Below are 19,588 nucleotides of genomic sequence, written 5' to 3'. Positions count from 1 at the left end.
GCAAAAGACCCCACAACAACATCCAAAGAACTGCAGGACTCACTTGCCTCAGTTAAGGTCAGTGTTCACTGACTCCACCATAAGAAAGACACTGGGCAAAAACGGACTGCATGGCAGAGTTCCAAGGTGAGAACCACTGCTGAACAAAAAGTTTTGCCAAAAAACATCTTGATGACCTCAAGACCTTTTGGAAAATACTCTATGGTCTGACGAAACAAAAGCTGAACTGAAGGTGTGTGTCCCATTACATCTGGTATAAAAGTAACGCCACGTTTCAGAAAAAGAACATCATACCAACAGTAAAATACGGTGGTGGTAGTGTGATGGTCTGGGGCTGTTTTACTGCTTCAGGACCTGGAAGACTTGCTGTGATAAATGGAACCATGAGTTCTGCTGTCTACCAAAAAATCCTGAAGGAGAATGTCCGGCCATCTGTTGGTGACCTCAAGCTGAAAGCAACTTGGGTTCTGCAGCAGGACAATGATCCAAAACACACCAGCAAGTCCACCTCTGAATGGCTGAAGAAAAACAAAATGAAGACTTTGGAGTGGCCTAGTCAAAGTCCTGACCTGAATCCTATTGAGATGCTGTGACATGACCTTAAAAAGGTGCTTCATGCTGGAAAACCCTCCAATGTGGCTGAATGACAACAATTCTGCAAAGATGAGCGGGCCAAAATTCCTCCCCAGCGCTGTAAGAGACTCATTGCAAGTTATCACAAACGCTTGATTGCAGTTGTTGCTGCTAAGGGTGGCCCAGCCCGTTATTAGGTTTGGATTTTTTTTCTCCCTTAATAATAAAAAGTTTCATTTAAAAACTGCATTTTGTGTTCAGTTGTGTTGTCATTGACTGATATTTAAATTTATTTGATGATCTGAAACATTTAAGTGCGACAAACACGCACAAAAATAAGAAATCTGGAAGGGGGCAAACACGATGGGGGAAATAAATAAATACAACTGATAATTAAGAGATGTACTCTAAAATAAGCAATGTCATCCTGTACAGTAGAAATGTGCGCAGTAAAAAATGTTCAAGGACGGTTACTTCTCCCCATTAACTCGGCTCGGGCGCACTTCAGCGAGTAACTCATAAGAACTCGAGTCTGTCAAAGGAATGGAGTTGCCCACCAGTGCTGTATAGCAAGGCTGTGATGATTTAATTCCCTTGTTTCAGCACCACGGACAGAGACCCTGGTTTGAATTGTGTGCACACATACAGTAGGAACCCTGGATCAGGTTAATCAACCGAAAGCCAATTTAAAAAGGCTTGTGGTACTTAACAAGGACAGTAAAATAGTTTCTTAATTCTACATATTGCAGCATCTGACCGTGTATCAGGGCTGCAAAAAATTTGAATATTCTTGCTGAGAATTTTTTCCACGCAAACAGACCATGTTTAGGACCATGTGCTTGCATTTTAAAGACATCATACTGTTTATTATTGTTATTATTATTATTATTGGAGTCCTTATTGTCTTGTTCTGCTTTAAAAGAAACTTCCAATGGTCTTTCTGACGCTTTCTAATCCCGGAAGGAGAGTTGCCGGGGGACGTTCTTTCTAGAAATGAATAAAAAGACTAAAAATAATGAATCCAGTCAAAAACATGGCACGCTTGCTTACTCAAGTGTCGTTATTGCGATCACTCCACCCTCGAGCTAATGGATGATGCCAGCATGCCTTGCTGGCAGCATCGGCTGTCAGTGGACAGAACCGGGGCGGTGGGGCCAACACGCCCTGGCAGGCGAGGCTCCCTGAGGGATCGGCATGGATGTGTAGCCTGTCGTGCCGACGACAGTCCAGCGAAAAATAAAATAGCTTTGAGTTTTTGCGTAGTCGTAATGTGCACCGATATTTGGATTGCTACATTAAGCTGAATCACAACAAACCCTGAATATTAAAATCATTAAAATAGAACGTAATGGATGCATGGATATCAACTGGGATGGTGAATGAGATGCTGCCGGTGAGGCCCAATCTTCTGTTCTAAATTTATTTCCAGTCATCACGAATGAGTTATAAATAGCTGAATGAAAATTCATATTCGAGTATCTTGGCGACTCTGCTCTGTCTGTGTGGATGTGTGCTATATTTGATGGGTTCACAAGCTAATCACCAGAATTGAACCATTCCTTGTTTCTTTTCACTACAACACTGCTTGTAGCCCCTCATCTGAATTTAGGAAACTGACGCGTTGTTTCTTTGGTCTGCAGTCTTTACTGCTTCCTCACTGAGTCCATGCATTGCTCTCTCCATGTCGTGTAAGGCATAAATAGCTCTGTTAGTGACAAAGACCCACCCAGAGACACTGGCAATTACTTAGAGGACAGAACCAGCTGTGGTACACAAATGCACACATTGACACACAACAGAAAGACACAATTCTACATGTAAATACTCATAAGAAATCCCGATTTGGTAAATATTGTCGCTCCCTTACATACTGTATGCAACCCAAAACCCTTTAGCGGTGTATCCTAGGCCCAAACAAGGCTTCTTATTCTCTAAGAAGCTTAACAGCCATGTTCAGCGGTGCGTTTTGACTGGTGAGGCCCGATTTAGTGCTTATTATAGTCCCCATTGGGAGGCGGGGGCAAGGAGTGTTCAAAGGAAAGACAAGGAAATGACCTTGCATCTTTAGAAATCATTAAGATAGACACGACAATAAAACACTTCTGGTCCAAAGAAAAGGCAAACTCATTAATATATTGCTTTATTCTGCCTACTTGTGTATTAGCCCATAAGAACCATTTGTGCTTAAAGTGAAATGATGGGGGATGTACCACATATAGGGTTGAGTATCACTCAGATAGTATCTGATACCGGTACTTGACGATGCCCGAACCAGTACTTGTAAACAATACCCTTTTCTTCTTACAGACTATCAATTTAAATACTTCAATAATACAAATAAAAGAATACCTAAGTAGGAAATAAGGGTTCAACTAGTCAAATATAAGACCATAATGAAGATCCATTTCACATCCGTACTGGCAAAAAAAGAACAAACGACTTTGGGCTTTCGTTAAGTTTTGTCCGCTGCTATGCTCCGCTATAACACACAGCACACTACTAGCTAGTTGTGCTCAGGCTGCACAGGTACTTTAACTACGTTGTGTTATGTAGTAGCGTCCTCAACAGATCAAAAAAACATTTAAAAGCGTGACTGAAGTTTATGCATTTGCTTTCAATAAACGGCAAATTTAAGACACTTTATGAGAACCAAAATCCAGCAATCCAGAACGCAAGGAATGTGCTAAAAACTGCACAATTTTACACTACTTTAAGTGCATACAGTATATTCCACTGTTTAAGGTCACAACGGTCCACAGCAAGAGCACGGCAACATGGTAAACTGAGTTTGACGCGAGTGTTCGATTTTGTCATTTGTCAAATGTTTGTTCGCGGGCCACATCGGGCCCGCCAAGTGTCTTAATCGTTTCCAAATTCCTTTCTTAAACCACCTTTTTTTTTAAACATCGAAGCTGTATCCGGCAACATGACTTGCAGTGCTAATGCGGGACGCTTAAGTCGCACCGAAAATAGTCAGATGCGATCTGTAGCTTGCACAAAAAGGCGATCCAAACAACACAACGCGTCGACACACAGCGTAACCTACCTACTGCACCATATCTATGCCGCAAGGCATGCTGGGTATCTTGTGGTAGTCTCTCGCCCAACATTTTGCCGTGTTTGTCGCATCTTTTGCTTCATAGCAAAATATCTTGAGGTCGTCAGGGAAGTAAACAAGGAGGAGTTAACATACTCTTGATGTCCAATGTTGTTGTTGTTCATAGTTCATATTGTTGTTGCCAGCATGCCTTGCGGGCACTTGTAAATAAGAGTTTAAGTTACGTGTTGTGTTTACCGCTTAGCTGTTGTTCATCACTCCCGTAGTCGTAGTAGTTGATATATGCGATGCGTTAACTTGCTGTGGATGTGTTGTGCTTTTGTTTTGTTGCACCGGGAGTAAGTATGTCGTGGTCTTTGATGTCCACCCACATATGGACGGCCCCTGGGCCACATTTTTTAACCCAATGTGGCCCGCGAGTCAAAAGGTTTGCCCACCCCTGCTCTAGACGGACCAAATCAATATGAACCAAACACGTCTGCTGTCATGGATGACTAAGGAAATTAAAAATAGTCACATTTGAGAGGCTGAAATCAGAGGATATTTACACTTTTAAATCAAAAACACCTCATCGAATACCAAAATAGTCAATTAATGGGATAATCAATGAAGCGATTCATCAATTCATTGGTGTAGCTCGGCTGGAAATACTTATTTTCCCCACCGTATGCAACATCAAACCCACAAGACGAAGTAAAGGATGACTCACCTACGAGGCAGACGCGTCCATGGCAGCAGTTACAGGACATGCAAAGTAAAAGAGACACAAAAGTACTTGAAAATGTGACTCCTGTGCGGTCAACCTACAAGAACGTGTTGGTATTTCAAATAAACTACAACGTCACACCACAAAACAGTATTGTCTATAAGCTAGAAGGAATCAGGCTGCGAGAGAAGACAAGAGCGTTAACAGACACGGGAGAGAGGAAACGAGTGACGTCCAAGCCAGCGATGCAGTGCACGATAAAAACAACACTCCGTTGTATTCATCGTACACCTCGACGGGAGGCCGAAAGAGAGCTTTGGTTGTGGAAATGACAGCTAAGTAGCGACACTGAGGGGGGGAAAAAAGTATTTTTCACTGGTTAGTAGCAGCATACCTGTCATCAGAAACATGGTTAGTTATAAAACAGCAGTGAATGATAAGAGTTTCAATGCAATCCACATCCTTGAGGTAATTAGTCACACACAAACACCAAACCGGACAAGCCAAAAATCCTCTACCATGATTGTAGTTAATAAAAACATCACCGTGTAAGAACCAAATGATGTATCTAATGACTCGAAGGTTAGAAACATTACACAACGTTAAACTATGTCACTTTCACTCTATTATAGACTTATATTTCATCCACAACCAACCTTCGATGATGGGGGCAACCACAGTTGGTTGTTCCATGGAATCGGCAAAACTGGGAAAGAAGGGCTTTGCTGCAGGATTAAGACCAGATCCTGGAATTCCAGGAGGGTTTACTGATGGGGAGGATGAGGGGCTGATACCTGGGGATTCTTGCGACACGAATGAGGACGTGGGACTCTTAACGGGAGAAGAATGTGACTTCTTGGATTCTTTCAGGTCATTTTTGTGCTCTTTGGTTTGGAATTGCTGCGCTGTGGTTTTCGGGGAGCGCAGCGGGACCGGGCTCGGGGTGTCGAATGCCAGGCCTGGACTTGGCGCGCTCATGTCGCTGAAGTCAAACAGGTCGTTATTGCTGCTCATGTGGGAGTTGTTCAGGAGCCATGAAGCATCTGAAGGTGACAGGGGCGGGGCGGATGCCAACACCGCACCGTCTGGGGAAAGGCCGGAGCTTGGCTGTGGAGAAAGGCTAAAAGCGGAGGTATCCAACTCGGGCATCGCTTGCATCCCGCTGTCAACCACGTCGGTGTTTCTCGTATCAATCAGCAGTTGGAATGATTCATCGGGACTCTGAGCCGTGGCGAAGGAGCCTACCGGTCCTGTGCAGATGGGTGAGGGCATGGTGAATGGAGCTGCTGTGGCTTTCAGCTCGCTGTTCAGGACGAGTGGGCTGATGGGAACAGTCGCAGGAGGTAAGAGATCATGGGATAGGGAAGCAGGGACCTGGTCCTCCTCTGTGAATATCTCCTTTTTCCAGGAGGTCTGGTTGGCATCTGTGGCAGGAAAGGCGACGTCCATGCTCATCAGAGCTGGACTTCCAAGATCCTTCATCACATCTTGCGTTATTTTAGAAGTATCAGTGGATGAAGTGCCAAATTGCTCAGGGGACACCTCCCACTCTTCCGGAATCTTCTTCCTGCTCTTCCCCTTCTTACTTCGCCCTCCACTCTTCCAAATTTGTTCCTCCCAGCCACCATCTCCACTTTTTGGGTCAGTTCTTTGGTAGGGGAGCTCTGCAGGGGCGGAGTGTTCTCCCTGTGGTTGCACATCAAGGTGGGCGCTGCTTTCGAAGTGCTCGTAAGAGCCTTCTTCTTTCTGTCTCCTTTTCTTCTTCTTCTTCTGTTTTCGGTCCGATTCGTCTCCGTCCCGTTCGTCACCTCCGGCGTAGGCGGGGCTTTCCCTGCTGGGCCAGGTATCTGGTGCGTCGTCACGGGTCATTGCGAGACTGTTAGCGTGGCGACTGATCACAGAGGCAACACTGGGGGTGAAAGGTAGGTCTGCCAAAAGGCACCCAGTCGGGTCTGGCCAGCAGTCACCTAAAGCACCTTGTTATGGGTGAAGAGGGAAGAGTTTAAACGGTAGGGCTTGTTAGCTTGAGAGTATAATTATGAGCAAAATAATGACTGATTCCGAACAGTATTGCACTGCATTCAACATACTAATTTTAGACGATCAGGCCAAAGACTGACAGTGGAACCTGTTTTGGTCCCATTTACACATTTTGGATGTATGCAGAAGGGAAAGAGGACAGCAATGTAAGGAAATGCATATTAGAACCATCAAGAGCTAAGGGATAAACTGTCAAATAACCAATGTGGGTCCAACTTTGGCCCACTTCTTTATAGTTTTAGTGCGCAGACACAGAGACACATTCATTTGCCACAAGGAAGTGGGGCATCTGTAAGAACCTGCACTTGACAGAAGCTCTCTGGGGGTCCTTAAGACCTACGAACAAGCCTACAGAATTCTGCAGTCTGTGCACTATAATTGGGACAAGCTCAGAAATGGAAGAATCACATTAGATGTTACCGTTGTCTTCATACAACTGTAAAATCCAAAAAAGTAATAACTCTAAATTGAGACTATTACTAATACTATTAGATACTATTAGACCCGATTGTGGCATTTTGCTTACTTTAGATTATCAACATAGTGATCATTTTGAAACAGCTATACAGTAATCCCTCGTTTATTGAGGTTAATAGGCTCCAGACCTGGCAGTGATAAATGAATTTCTGTAAAGTAGGATTCCTTATTTATACGCTATATGCTTATTTATCATGCTCCGATAGATCAGCCACCGATCAGTACCGGTCGATTTCCGGAAAAAATACGCGTGATCGGCATATGCCGATAAATACCTTTCAACGGCGACCACAAAAGCCGATCATCTGTGGCTAGCACGATTGTGGCCCGCAGTGACGTATCTTGTATCTAGTATCTAGTACCTAGTACCTAGTATCTTGTATTTAGTATCTAGTATCTTGTATCTAGTACCTAGTACCTAGTACCTAGTATCTTGTATCTTGTATCTAGTATCTAGTATCTAGTATCTAGTATCTTGTATCTAGTATCTAGTATATTGTATCTAGTATCTAGTATCTTGTATCTAGTATCTAGTATCTTGTACCTTGTATCTAGTATCTAGTATCTTGTATCTAGTTACTTGTATCTTGTATCTTGTATCTAGTATCTTGTATCTAGTATATTGTATCTTGTGTCAAGTATATTGTACTAGTATATTGTATCTAGTATCTTGTATCTAGTATATTGTATCTAGTATATTGTATCTAGTATCTTGTATCTAGTATATTGTATCTAGTATATTGTATCTAGTATATTGTATCTTGTATCTAGTATCTTGTATCTAGTATCTTGTATGTAGTATCTTGTATCTTGTATCTAGTATCTTGTATCTAGTATCTTGTACCTTGTATCTAGTATCTAGTATCTTGTATCTAGTATCTTGTATGTAGTATCTTGTATCTTGTATCTAGTATCTTGTATCTAGTATCTTGTACCTTGTATCTAGTATCTAGTATCTAGTATATTGTATCTAGTATCTTGTATCTAGTATCTAGTATCTTGTACCTTGTATCTAGTATCTAGTATCTTGTATCTAGTTACTTGTATCTTGTATCTTGTATCTAGTATCTTGTATCTAGTATATTGTATCTTGTATCAAGTATATTGTATCTAGTATATTGTATCTAGTATCTTGTATCAAGTATATTGTATCTAGTATATTGTATCTAGTATCTTGTATCTAGTATATTGTATCTAGTATATTGTATCTAGTATCTTGTATCTAGTATATTGTATCTAGTATATTGTATCTAGTATATTGTATCTTGTATCTAGTATCTTGTATCTAGTATCTTGTATGTAGTATCTTGTATCTTGTATCTAGTATCTTGTATCTAGTATCTTGTACCTTGTATCTAGTATCTAGTATCTTGTATCTAGTATCTTGTATGTAGTATCTTGTATCTTGTATCTAGTATCTTGTATCTAGTATCTTGTACCTTGTATCTAGTATCTAGTATATTGTATCTAGTATATTGTATCTAGTATATTGTATCTTGTATCTAGTATCTTGTATCTAGTATCTTGTACCTTGTATCTAGTATCTAGTATCTTGTATCTAGTTACTTGTATCTTGTATCTAGTATCTTGTATCTAGTATATTGTATCTTGTATCAAGTATATTGTATCTAGTATATTGTATCTAGTATATTGTATCTAGTATCTTGTATCTAGTATATTGTATCTAGTATATTGTATCTAGTATCTTGTATCTAGTATATTGTATCTTGTATCTAGTATCTAGTATCTTGTATCTAGTATCTTGTATGTAGTATCTTGTATCTTGTATCTAGTATCTTGTATCTAGTATCTTGTATCTAGTATCTAGTATCTTGTATCTAGTATCTTGTATCTCGTATCTAGTATCTTGTTTCTAGTATCTTGTATCTAGTATCTAGTATCTAGTATCTTGTATCTAGTATCTTGTAACTAGTATCTTGTAACTAGTATCTAGTATCTTGTATCTTGTAACTAGTATCTTGTAACTAGTATCTTGTAACTAGTATCTTGTATCTAGTATCTAGTATCTAGTATCTTGTATCTAGTATCTTGTATCTAGTATCTTGTATCTAGTATCTAGTATCTTGTATCTAGTATCTTGTATCTAGTATCTAGTATCTTGTATCTAGTATCTTGTATCTAGTATCTACTATCTTGTATCTAGTATCTTGTACCTTGTATCTAGTATCTTGTATCTAGTATCTTGTATCTAGTATCTTGTATCTAGTATCTACTATCTTGTATCTAGTATCTTGTATCTAGTATCTTGTATCTAGTATCTAGTATCTTGTATCTAGTATCTTGTATCTAGTATCTACTATCTTGTATCTAGTATCTTGTACCTTGTATCTAGTATCTAGTATCTAGTATATTGTATCTAGTATCTTGTATGTAGTATCTACTATCTTGTATCTAGTATCTTGTACCTTGTATCTAGTATCTTGTATCTAGTATCTTGTATCTAGTATCTTGTATCTAGTATCTACTATCTTGTATCTAGTATCTAGTATCTACTATCTTGTATCTAGTATCTTGTATCTAGTATCTTGTATCTAGTATCTAGTATCTAGTATCTTGTATCTAGTATCTTGTATCTAGTATCTTGTAACTAGTATCTTGTAACTAGTATCTAGTATCTTGTATCTTGTAACTAGTATCTTGTAACTAGTATCTTGTAACTAGTATCTTGTATCTAGTATCTAGTATCTTGTATCTAGTATCTTGTATCTAGTATCTAGTATCTTGTATCTACTATCTTGTATCTAGTATCTAGTATCTTGTATCTAGTATCTTGTATCTAGTATCTACTATCTTGTATCTAGTATCTTGTATCTAGTATCTACTATCTTGTATCTAGTATCTTGTATCTAGTATCTTGTATCTAGTATCTACTATCTTGTATCTAGTATCTTGTACCTTGTATCTAGTATCTAGTATCTAGTATATTGTATCTAGTATCTTGTATGTAGTATCTACTATCTTGTATCTAGTATCTTGTACCTTGTATCTAGTATCTTGTATCTAGTATCTTGTATCTAGTATCTTGTATCTAGTATCTACTATCTTGTATCTAGTATCTAGTATCTACTATCTTGTATCTAGTATCTTGTATCTAGTATCTTGTATCTAGTATCTAGTATCTAGTATCTTGTATCTAGTATCTTGTATCTAGTATCTACTATCTTGTATCTAGTATCTTGTAACTAGTATCTTGTAACTAGTATCTAGTATCTTGTATCTTGTAACTAGTATCTTGTAACTAGTATCTTGTAACTAGTATCTTGTATCTAGTATCTAGTATCTAGTATCTTGTATCTAGTATCTTGTATCTAGTATCTAGTATCTTGTATCTACTATCTTGTATCTAGTATCTAGTATCTTGTATCTAGTATCTTGTATCTAGTATCTACTATCTTGTATCTAGTATCTTGTATCTAGTATCTACTATCTTGTATCTAGTATCTTGTATCTAGTATCTTGTATCTAGTATCTACTATCTTGTATCTAGTATCTTGTACCTTGTATCTAGTATCTAGTATATTGTATCTAGTATCTTGTATGTAGTATCTACTATCTTGTATCTAGTATCTTGTACCTTGTATCTAGTATCTTGTATCTAGTATCTTGTATCTAGTATCTTGTATCTAGTATCTACTATCTTGTATCTAGTATCTAGTATCTAGTATCTTGTATCTAGTATCTAGTATCTTGTATCTAGTATCTTGTATCTAGTATCTACTATCTTGTATCTAGTATCTTGTACCTTGTATCTAGTATCTAGTATCTAGTATATTGTATCTAGTATCTTGTATGTAGTATCTACTATCTTGTATCTAGTATCTTGTACCTTGTATCTAGTATCTTGTATCTAGTATCTTGTATCTAGTATCTTGTATCTAGTATCTACTATCTTGTATCTAGTATCTAGTATCTACTATCTTGTATCTAGTATCTTGTATCTAGTATCTTGTATCTAGTATCTAGTATCTAGTATCTTGTATCTAGTATCTTGTATCTAGTATCTTGTAACTAGTATCTTGTAACTAGTATCTAGTATCTTGTATCTTGTAACTAGTATCTTGTAACTAGTATCTTGTAACTAGTATCTTGTATCTAGTATCTAGTATCTTGTATCTAGTATCTTGTATCTAGTATCTAGTATCTTGTATCTACTATCTTGTATCTAGTATCTAGTATCTTGTATCTAGTATCTTGTATCTAGTATCTACTATCTTGTATCTAGTATCTTGTATCTAGTATCTACTATCTTGTATCTAGTATCTTGTATCTAGTATCTTGTATCTAGTATCTACTATCTTGTATCTAGTATCTTGTACCTTGTATCTAGTATCTAGTATCTAGTATATTGTATCTAGTATCTTGTATGTAGTATCTACTATCTTGTATCTAGTATCTTGTACCTTGTATCTAGTATCTTGTATCTAGTATCTTGTATCTAGTATCTTGTATCTAGTATCTACTATCTTGTATCTAGTATCTAGTATCTACTATCTTGTATCTAGTATCTTGTATCTAGTATCTTGTATCTAGTATCTAGTATCTAGTATCTTGTATCTAGTATCTTGTATCTAGTATCTACTATCTTGTATCTAGTATCTTGTAACTAGTATCTTGTAACTAGTATCTAGTATCTTGTATCTTGTAACTAGTATCTTGTAACTAGTATCTTGTAACTAGTATCTTGTATCTAGTATCTAGTATCTAGTATCTTGTATCTAGTATCTTGTATCTAGTATCTAGTATCTTGTATCTACTATCTTGTATCTAGTATCTAGTATCTTGTATCTAGTATCTTGTATCTAGTATCTACTATCTTGTATCTAGTATCTTGTATCTAGTATCTACTATCTTGTATCTAGTATCTTGTATCTAGTATCTTGTATCTAGTATCTACTATCTTGTATCTAGTATCTTGTACCTTGTATCTAGTATCTAGTATATTGTATCTAGTATCTTGTATGTAGTATCTACTATCTTGTATCTAGTATCTTGTACCTTGTATCTAGTATCTTGTATCTAGTATCTTGTATCTAGTATCTTGTATCTAGTATCTACTATCTTGTATCTAGTATCTAGTATCTACTATCTTGTATCTAGTATCTTGTATCTAGTATCTTGTATCTAGTATCTAGTATCTAGTATCTTGTATCTAGTATCTTGTATCTAGTATCTACTATCTTGTATCTAGTATCTTGTATCTAGTATCTTGTAACTAGTATCTTGTAACTAGTATCTAGTATCTTGTATCTTGTAACTAGTATCTTGTAACTAGTATCTTGTAACTAGTATCTTGTATCTAGTATCTAGTATCTTGTATCTAGTATCTTGTATCTAGTATCTTGTATCTAGTATCTACTATCTTGTATCTAGTATCTTGTATCTAGTATCTTGTAACTAGTATCTTGTAACTAGTATCTAGTATCTTGTATCTTGTAACTAGTATCTTGTAACTAGTATCTTGTAACTAGTATCTTGTATCTAGTATCTAGTATCTAGTATCTTGTATCTAGTATCTTGTATCTAGTATCTAGTATCTTGTATCTAGTATCTTGTATCTAGTCAAAAACCCTGATCGGTGCATCCCTACTTATCTATCAGTCAAATATTTTTATAGAGCATCAAAAACCTGTTTACAACCATTTAAATACACTTTTTAACATAATTAGAGCCCTCTAGACATGAAATAACACCCCTATAGTCACCTTTACACTTCTATTACCCAATATAGCAGACATACTCTGAGAAAATAAGCCATTTAAGACGTTTTTCCCGTCTGCTTTCTTTTTTTCTTGCGATAGTATGTCGTTATTCTCATATTTTGACTTTATTTATCATGAGAATGTTTACCCAAACAAATTCTCCTAAAACTGCAACTTTATTCTTTGTTTTTTTTTTTGTTTCTCCTAATAGTACAACTTTTAACTATTTTTTCTCATAATATACAAGTACATTCCCTTGTATTCACTTACGGCGCAGCCTTGCCACATCCAATATGGCGGCTGTATGGCTCAGCAAAGCAGCGTCTACGTGTAAGGTTGTGATGACAGCGCTTCCTGCTTCCCTGTACTGTTGTTGTCAATAGCCGCTAAGTTACATGTTTGGTGCTCACATAGTTGTTGGTTACTCTGCATTATTCGTTGGTGGTGTCTCGTCTGTTGTTATCTACCTATTATATGTTATTATTTATCTCTTTCTTTAAAAAAATAAGTAAGACTACTGTGTGGAAGGGTAAACGCCTAAAACGATTTCCAAGGCGCTGGTAAGTTCATCGCTTGTTGAATGATAGAGTTACCTTATTCTCACAGACTTGTGAGCAGCGCGGTATCAACTTCATGATGTAACAAGTTCAGCAGTGTTACAAATTTGCGAGCTTGGTGCTAAAAGCTCTGAATCTGCTTTTATTGGAGGGGAAAAAGAACCCATGCCGATGTTGGCCGATATCCTTTTTTTTATGCCAGCATCGGCCCAATAATTATCGGTGGCCGTTAATATCGGGCATTCCTAGCTAAAACCAATCCAACGTATGCGAATCTACCGCTTTGTGTTATCGGTGACAAAGCAAACTAGTCTACCGTTGTCTAACATGCAAAAGGCTGAAAAAAAAAAACAAGGTGCAGGCTGAAAATGGCCCCCCGACCTGCGTTTTGGACACCCCTGTACTAGGGTATGAGGTAAGGATGCAGCAAGTGGAGAGTCATTCCTGCAAGGTGACCTTGAAATCAAGTTGGTGGGTATTAAGCGTGCAACGGTGCAGTGAGATGGCGACAAGCACAGAAAGCTCTCCAGTGTCGAATAAACACAAATACATAATCCAGCACGCAAACACATTGAGGCGGCACCACAGGACATTGCAATGTTGGACACCCTATACATGACAGCATCAAATCTGAATCGACCTCATGCTGGATGATTAAATCTGATCTGAGCTGGTGTGCGTGCGAGAGAAAGTCGCTCTCGAAAAGAAGACAGACAGCTGATCTGCGTGATGCCTCCAGTGGAGCAAATAGCACATTTGTTTATGATGCATTGCATTGCAGAAATACTCCTCCACTAAGAATAAGGGCCTTTTCTTGCTTACAGCTCTTGTGAGATAAAGCATGAGTGCAAAGGGGAACATTTCTAGCCCAGCAAGCACCAGCCATGTGTGTCAATCCGCATGCGTTACCTGCTGACAGGTCCAGGGGGCTGCGAGGAGCTTGTGGTTCAGGCAGCATGGGGCTGTGGGGCACGTCTGACCCTGGTGAGGGTGCGGGTTGCAGAGGGTCGGCGATACTTGGAGGTTTCGCTGCCGGGAGGGGTGTAGACCCAACCTCCATATTCACGCCTGGGCCTGCAGGCTGGGAGAAACCTGAGAAACAAGAGATTGATGATGTTTGATGCAGAATACACAGTGATATCACATCATTAAATATGTTTTTCAACAATGTATGAGCATGTACACAGGAGCCCATTTAAGTCGATCCCCGTTTATGTCGACGACCCCCGTCTGTGAGGACCAACTCACCAACTTCTGTCAACCGTGTTTGTCTTATTACAAAAAAGTGCCCGCTGAAGTCGACATCCATATCCATGTATCGACATACGATATAAATCACGGTATTTTTTTCCACAAAGTGAGCACAGACAAAGTCAAATTCAAATATGCGTGCAAAATGTTTCACTAAAATATAAAAATCTTAAAGAAAAATAGCCGTTAAATTCTCTTTTTGCAATAAATATAAAACAATACAATATAATTATCAATCTTCTTTGTGATAAACATTTAGCTATATTTCTAAAAGTCAGCAGCAGCTCAAAATATACTTCACTTTGAACAGTATTACTCTTTTTACAAAGTAAAACCTTGTAGGAGAGACAAAAAAGCGAGTAAAAACACCTTCATAGCGTTTAGAACTACAAATAAACTTGATTCTGAGTTTGTTCATTTAAAATTGCCATCAAAATGCCATCAATCTACATTCCTACCTTCACCTGTGCTCATGAGCTTTAGGTAGTGACCGAAAGGACAAGATCGCGGGTACTAGCGGCCGAAATGAGTTTTCGCCCTAGGGTGGCTGGGCTCTCCCTTAGAGATAGAAGGTGAGAATCACTGTCATCCGGGAGAGACTCGGAGTAGAACCGCTGCTCCTCTGCATTGAGAGGAACCAGTTGAGGTGGCTTGGGCATCTGGTCAGGAGGCCTCCCGGACGCCTCCCTGGGGAGGTGTTCAGGGCACGTCCGACCGGTAGGAGGCCTCAAGGAAGACCCAGGACACGTTGGAGAGACTATGGCCTGGGAACGCCTCGGGGTCCGCCGGGAGGACCTTGTAAAAGTAGCCGGGTAGAGGGAAGTCTGGGTCTCACAGCTTAGGCTGCTGCCCCCGCGACCCGACCCCTGATAAGCGGAAGAAGATGGATGTATGGATGGATAAGAAACATCTACTTTTTAGATCCCGCTCTGTAAAACAAGGAGAGATCCACCCCGGTGGCATTGAGCCTCGAGGATGCGTGGATCTCCACTATGCAGTGTGCAGCGGGAGCCTTTACGTTCACTTTTAAGTTCCCAAATACCACAAAACTCTCCAACAACGCCATAAAAAGTAGCAAGATTTGTCTCTAGTTGCTTTTGAGAAAATATGTCGCCAAGAGGGTTTGGAATGTGGGGACGGGGCAGCAGCCCACTCATAGTGTTCACACACCAAGCAGAGTGAGACAGACCTCCGTATCACGATACAAAAGAACAGCGCAAATCCAGGCTATATCGATATGAACGATGTGTTTGTTTTGATACTGATTGGTGAAGGGACTGTACGGGGCTGTGAATGCTGATATTTCCAAAATGATCCAAAAAGGACAGCATCACGTTCACGCTTGCACAATCCAACATGTCCGAAAAGGAGCAGGAAGAAGCAGAGCTTATTGAATCCTACCCCTTGTCCGAGTGTTCATTTCTGAGACACACTTGTAAGATACCTGAGAATATTCCCAAGGCCAGGCCTGAGTGCATCATTTGGACTGGGTCGGTAAGGGAGGTCAGAGGGTCAGAATAACCGGTCATGGAGGCTGACAGGAAAGGGTAAACATCAGGAGGAAGTCATAAGAAAAAAAAGAAGAGGAAGGGAGAGGGGAAGAAAGAAGATGAAAGACAGTCAAAGGAACATAAGTAAAGGTATCAAAAATAGCGGGTTAGTCAGCCTGTCATGAAAGGGTGAGGTGGACACGAAGAAAGGAAAGCAAAAAGAAAATGTCACTTTGAGGGCGTACTCACACTAGACCAGTGCTTCCCAAATAGTGGGACAGGCGCAGTGAGGTGTTGTGCATGTTTGTCTCACCTAAATGTTTCAGATCATCAAACAAATTTAAATATAGGTCAATTACAACCGTGGTCCCCAAACCCCGGGCCGCCCGGTACCGGGCCGCACGGAAAGAAAAATAATTTCCATTATTTCATTTTTTAAAATGTTTTATTCTGAAAAGTGGCCGGATCCTCTCTGTTGCATCCGTCTCACTTGACGCATGTCCACTGTGCGTTTGCTAACTTTATCTCATGCCGCACAGATAGACTACTACTGTATTTTTAGCATTTTTCTTTCACCTCATATTTGGTCCCAAATGCTGACACTCTGTGGGAATGCATGAAGGTAAGTTCTGATGACTTATTGAGTGCTAATGTGCTAATTCATGCTAGCGCACTGCCTTTTAGCACACACGTCAAACAGCGATGTAATCATCTCTCTGGAAAAGCTTGGCTGGAACTTAAACCGGTGGATGGTGGGTCAGCATTCATTTTGTGCTTTTAATTTGATGTTATTCATGTCTTATTTTTACACAATACGTAATAAATAAGATGAATTAGATCGCTATAATGTGCCATAATTTGCGATAATGTGCGATCATTGCACACCGCTGTACTTACATTTCTTCAAGGTTGGCAGGGCTGTTAATGTCTTCATCATGCTTAGGCTATGCTGGTGCCAGCAACTCATACAGTGGTTTGTACATATAAATAAGTACTATAATAATAAATGATAAATACATGCAAATAATAAATAAATACAACAGCATTTCAAATCGGAAGGGCCGTGAAAAAAAAAAAATCCGTCCCCTGGGTGGGACATGACAGAAAACGACCACTCATTCTTGTCATTTTCCCCTTGCAAGCGTCCAGTTCAGTGCATCAAAAGTACCCTGCTTTAGGTGTGAAGTGGGGCCAAACACGGAATGACTGGCCTAGTGTAAGCATGCCCTAAAACTGTCTCTAGTCTTTACTTAATATACTGTCCTATATCTCAGATGTGAGTACACCCATCACATCTTTGCAAATGTTTTATTCTATCTTTTCATGGCACAATGAAGGAACGACCATTGATACACGGTAAAATAGTCAGTGTACAGCTTGGATAACAGTGTCAATTTACTGCCCCCTCAAGATAACTCAACGCACAGCCATTAATGCCTAAACTGCCGGCAACACAAGTGATTACACTCCTAAATGAAAATGTACAAATTGGGCCTAAAGTGGCGAGGCCTGTTCTGAATGGAACCTGTCCTCTTCAAGCACCGAATGTTTCAGTGTGTTGGGCATCTTCTTATAGTAGGGGTGTCACGACATCGCGTAAGACCTGACAAGATTTGTCGTTCCGGAAAACAATGTGGGATAGTAATGAATTAATTAATCACACAATAAATGCACTCAATAATTTTGCCGGCCTCAACACATGCCGTGTGCGTGTGCGTCTGTTTTCCTCGTCTCTTGCCTCCAAACAGGCAGGAAGAAGGTTCACTCTGCGTGCTGAACAACGGCAAGAACGGAGTGGGCCCTTCTGTCAGTCATACAGTCTCTGCCTCTGTGGGTGGAGGCAGCGCCGGTAATATACACACACAGAGTGCAGAACGAGTGTAACGTACCGTAAATTCCCGTGTATGACTCACAGGTATGTCCACTAAACGCCATGTCCACTAAACAACATTAAACTCATCACACAGCAACTTAACACTCAACAGTTATACCTCAGAAATATACAAACATGTACCAATACGAGTTTAAAATGAAAAACCCAACATTTTAAAGTTTTCCCATAATGCATTTAGTTTGAGAAAACCATTTCACTGGAGAAGCATAGCACTGCAATGCTGCCTCTGTCCACCAAAGGGAGCTAGATTACCCAGAGCCCAGAGGCAGGCTGATGTCAATTGCAGCGCCCTCAATGAATGTGTTGCTCAGACGCAATGCCTTTTGGGAAAACGTTTAAATGTTTACCAATTTAAACTTGTATTGGTACATGCTTGTATATTTCAGAGGTATACATTTGGAGTGTTAAGTTGCTGTGTGATGAATTTAGTGTTGTTTTAGTGAAGTTTTCTTAGTAAGCAACCGTGAGTCAGACTGTTATGTTGCTATATATAATGACCTCCTCCTTCAAATGGGTTGACAAGCTCGCTGTGAGTGCACTGATAGCTTGCGATTGGCTCCTGGCCAAAGAAACAGCTACTCTCTCCTCACTGACTCGCGATCAGCACAGTATTTAAACGATTAGTAGCAGTTCTATAGTAAAGGAGATGTCACGAGATTACAATTTAGCCACAAATTTAGCCATCAATTATACTTTTTCACTGCACTTTTCTGAAAAGTAATGTTACAACCTTGTCTCGTTCTCATGGATCGTCTCATCTCGTGACCTGAGTCTCGTGACGACCCTCTCTTATAGCCTATAACATCTTCATGTAGAGCAACAATTCTTTGTTTCACACCCACAGAGAGCTCTTTGCCATGAAGTGCCATGTTGAACTTCCAGTGACTACTATGAGAGAGTGTGAGAGCGATAACATCAAATTTAACACTCCTGCTCCCCATTCATACCTGATACCTTGTAATACTATTGAGTCACATGACACCAGGGAGGAAGAATGACTAATTGACCAATTAGTACAGCAACATAAGGGTGCACTCACTTTTTTTTGCCAGCGGTTTAGATGTTAATGGCTCTGTGTTGAATTATTGTGAGGGGGCAGTGAACTTACACTGTTACATAAGTTGTACACCGACTACATTGTGTCAAAGCGTCGTTTCTTCAGTGTGGCCCCATGAAAAGATATAACGAAATGTGCAGAAATGTGAGGCGTGTACGTGGATAAGCAAGCTAGTGGTTGTGAAACAGAAAATGATTTGGGTTCAGCATCTTCAGTTCACTTGTGTCATAAATAATTCAAAATGAATAGGGTTCTTCTCTTCTAGTTTATCCTTGGAGACTTGCTATTCCTTGTGTGTGTGTGTGTGTGTGTGTGTGTGTGTGCATGCATGCATTCGGGGAAATTGTTTGTATAGTAGAGAGTCTGTCGACTTCCACAGCAGTTCAGCCCTAAGGACCTGAAGGTCACGGCTCGGTTTGGTCAGATTCAGATCAAAACGCATGAAAATTGAACTCGACTGCTGTTAAAACAACAAAAGGTGTGCATTTCTCTCTATTTGAAATGAATACAAACTTTTCTTTCATACCAGATAAGAAGTCCGCCGCTAAGACCTGCTGCTGGTTGAGTTTGTGAGAATTCCTGTCTCCCTGACTCTCTGGGTGCAACATTGATGTCTGCCCCCCTGTGGTTGGCTTACAAGCTGCAGTAATGACAGAACAGACAACACATAAAACATGCTTCTGTACAAACACGCAGTTTTCGCACACAGATGTTTCAAAATATATCGTCAGCTGCAGGTGACCAATACATGAACACACGGTCTCC

At 39.6% G+C, this 19,588-nt stretch overlaps 1 protein-coding gene across 14 annotated transcripts in view; it reads right to left on the bottom strand.

Moving 5' to 3' along the window:
• LOC129174185 (microtubule-associated protein 4) overlaps positions 1-19,588 on the bottom strand; it is a 120,675-nt gene that overhangs the window by 43,596 nt on the left and 57,491 nt on the right. For 8 of the 14 annotated variants that reach the window (XM_054765881.1, XM_054765880.1, XM_054765886.1 and 5 more), the window contains 4 exons: positions 19,350-19,463; positions 15,827-15,916; positions 14,041-14,223; positions 4,994-6,313 (listed from right to left, as the gene is read on the bottom strand). In XM_054765881.1, the coding sequence (XP_054621856.1) occupies positions 4,994-6,313; positions 14,041-14,223; positions 15,827-15,916; positions 19,350-19,463 (1,707 nt within the window). The remainder of the gene's footprint in view (positions 1-4,993; positions 6,314-14,040; positions 14,224-15,826; positions 15,917-19,349; positions 19,464-19,588) is intronic. The other 6 variants (XM_054765885.1, XM_054765887.1, XM_054765893.1 and 3 more) reach the window with 3 other exon arrangements.

Source organism: Dunckerocampus dactyliophorus, chromosome 21, assembly GCF_027744805.1.
Source record: "Dunckerocampus dactyliophorus isolate RoL2022-P2 chromosome 21, RoL_Ddac_1.1, whole genome shotgun sequence".
NCBI classification, from domain to species: Eukaryota; Metazoa; Chordata; class Actinopteri; order Syngnathiformes; family Syngnathidae; genus Dunckerocampus; species Dunckerocampus dactyliophorus.
This window is presented reverse-complemented; position numbering and strand designations above follow the sequence as displayed.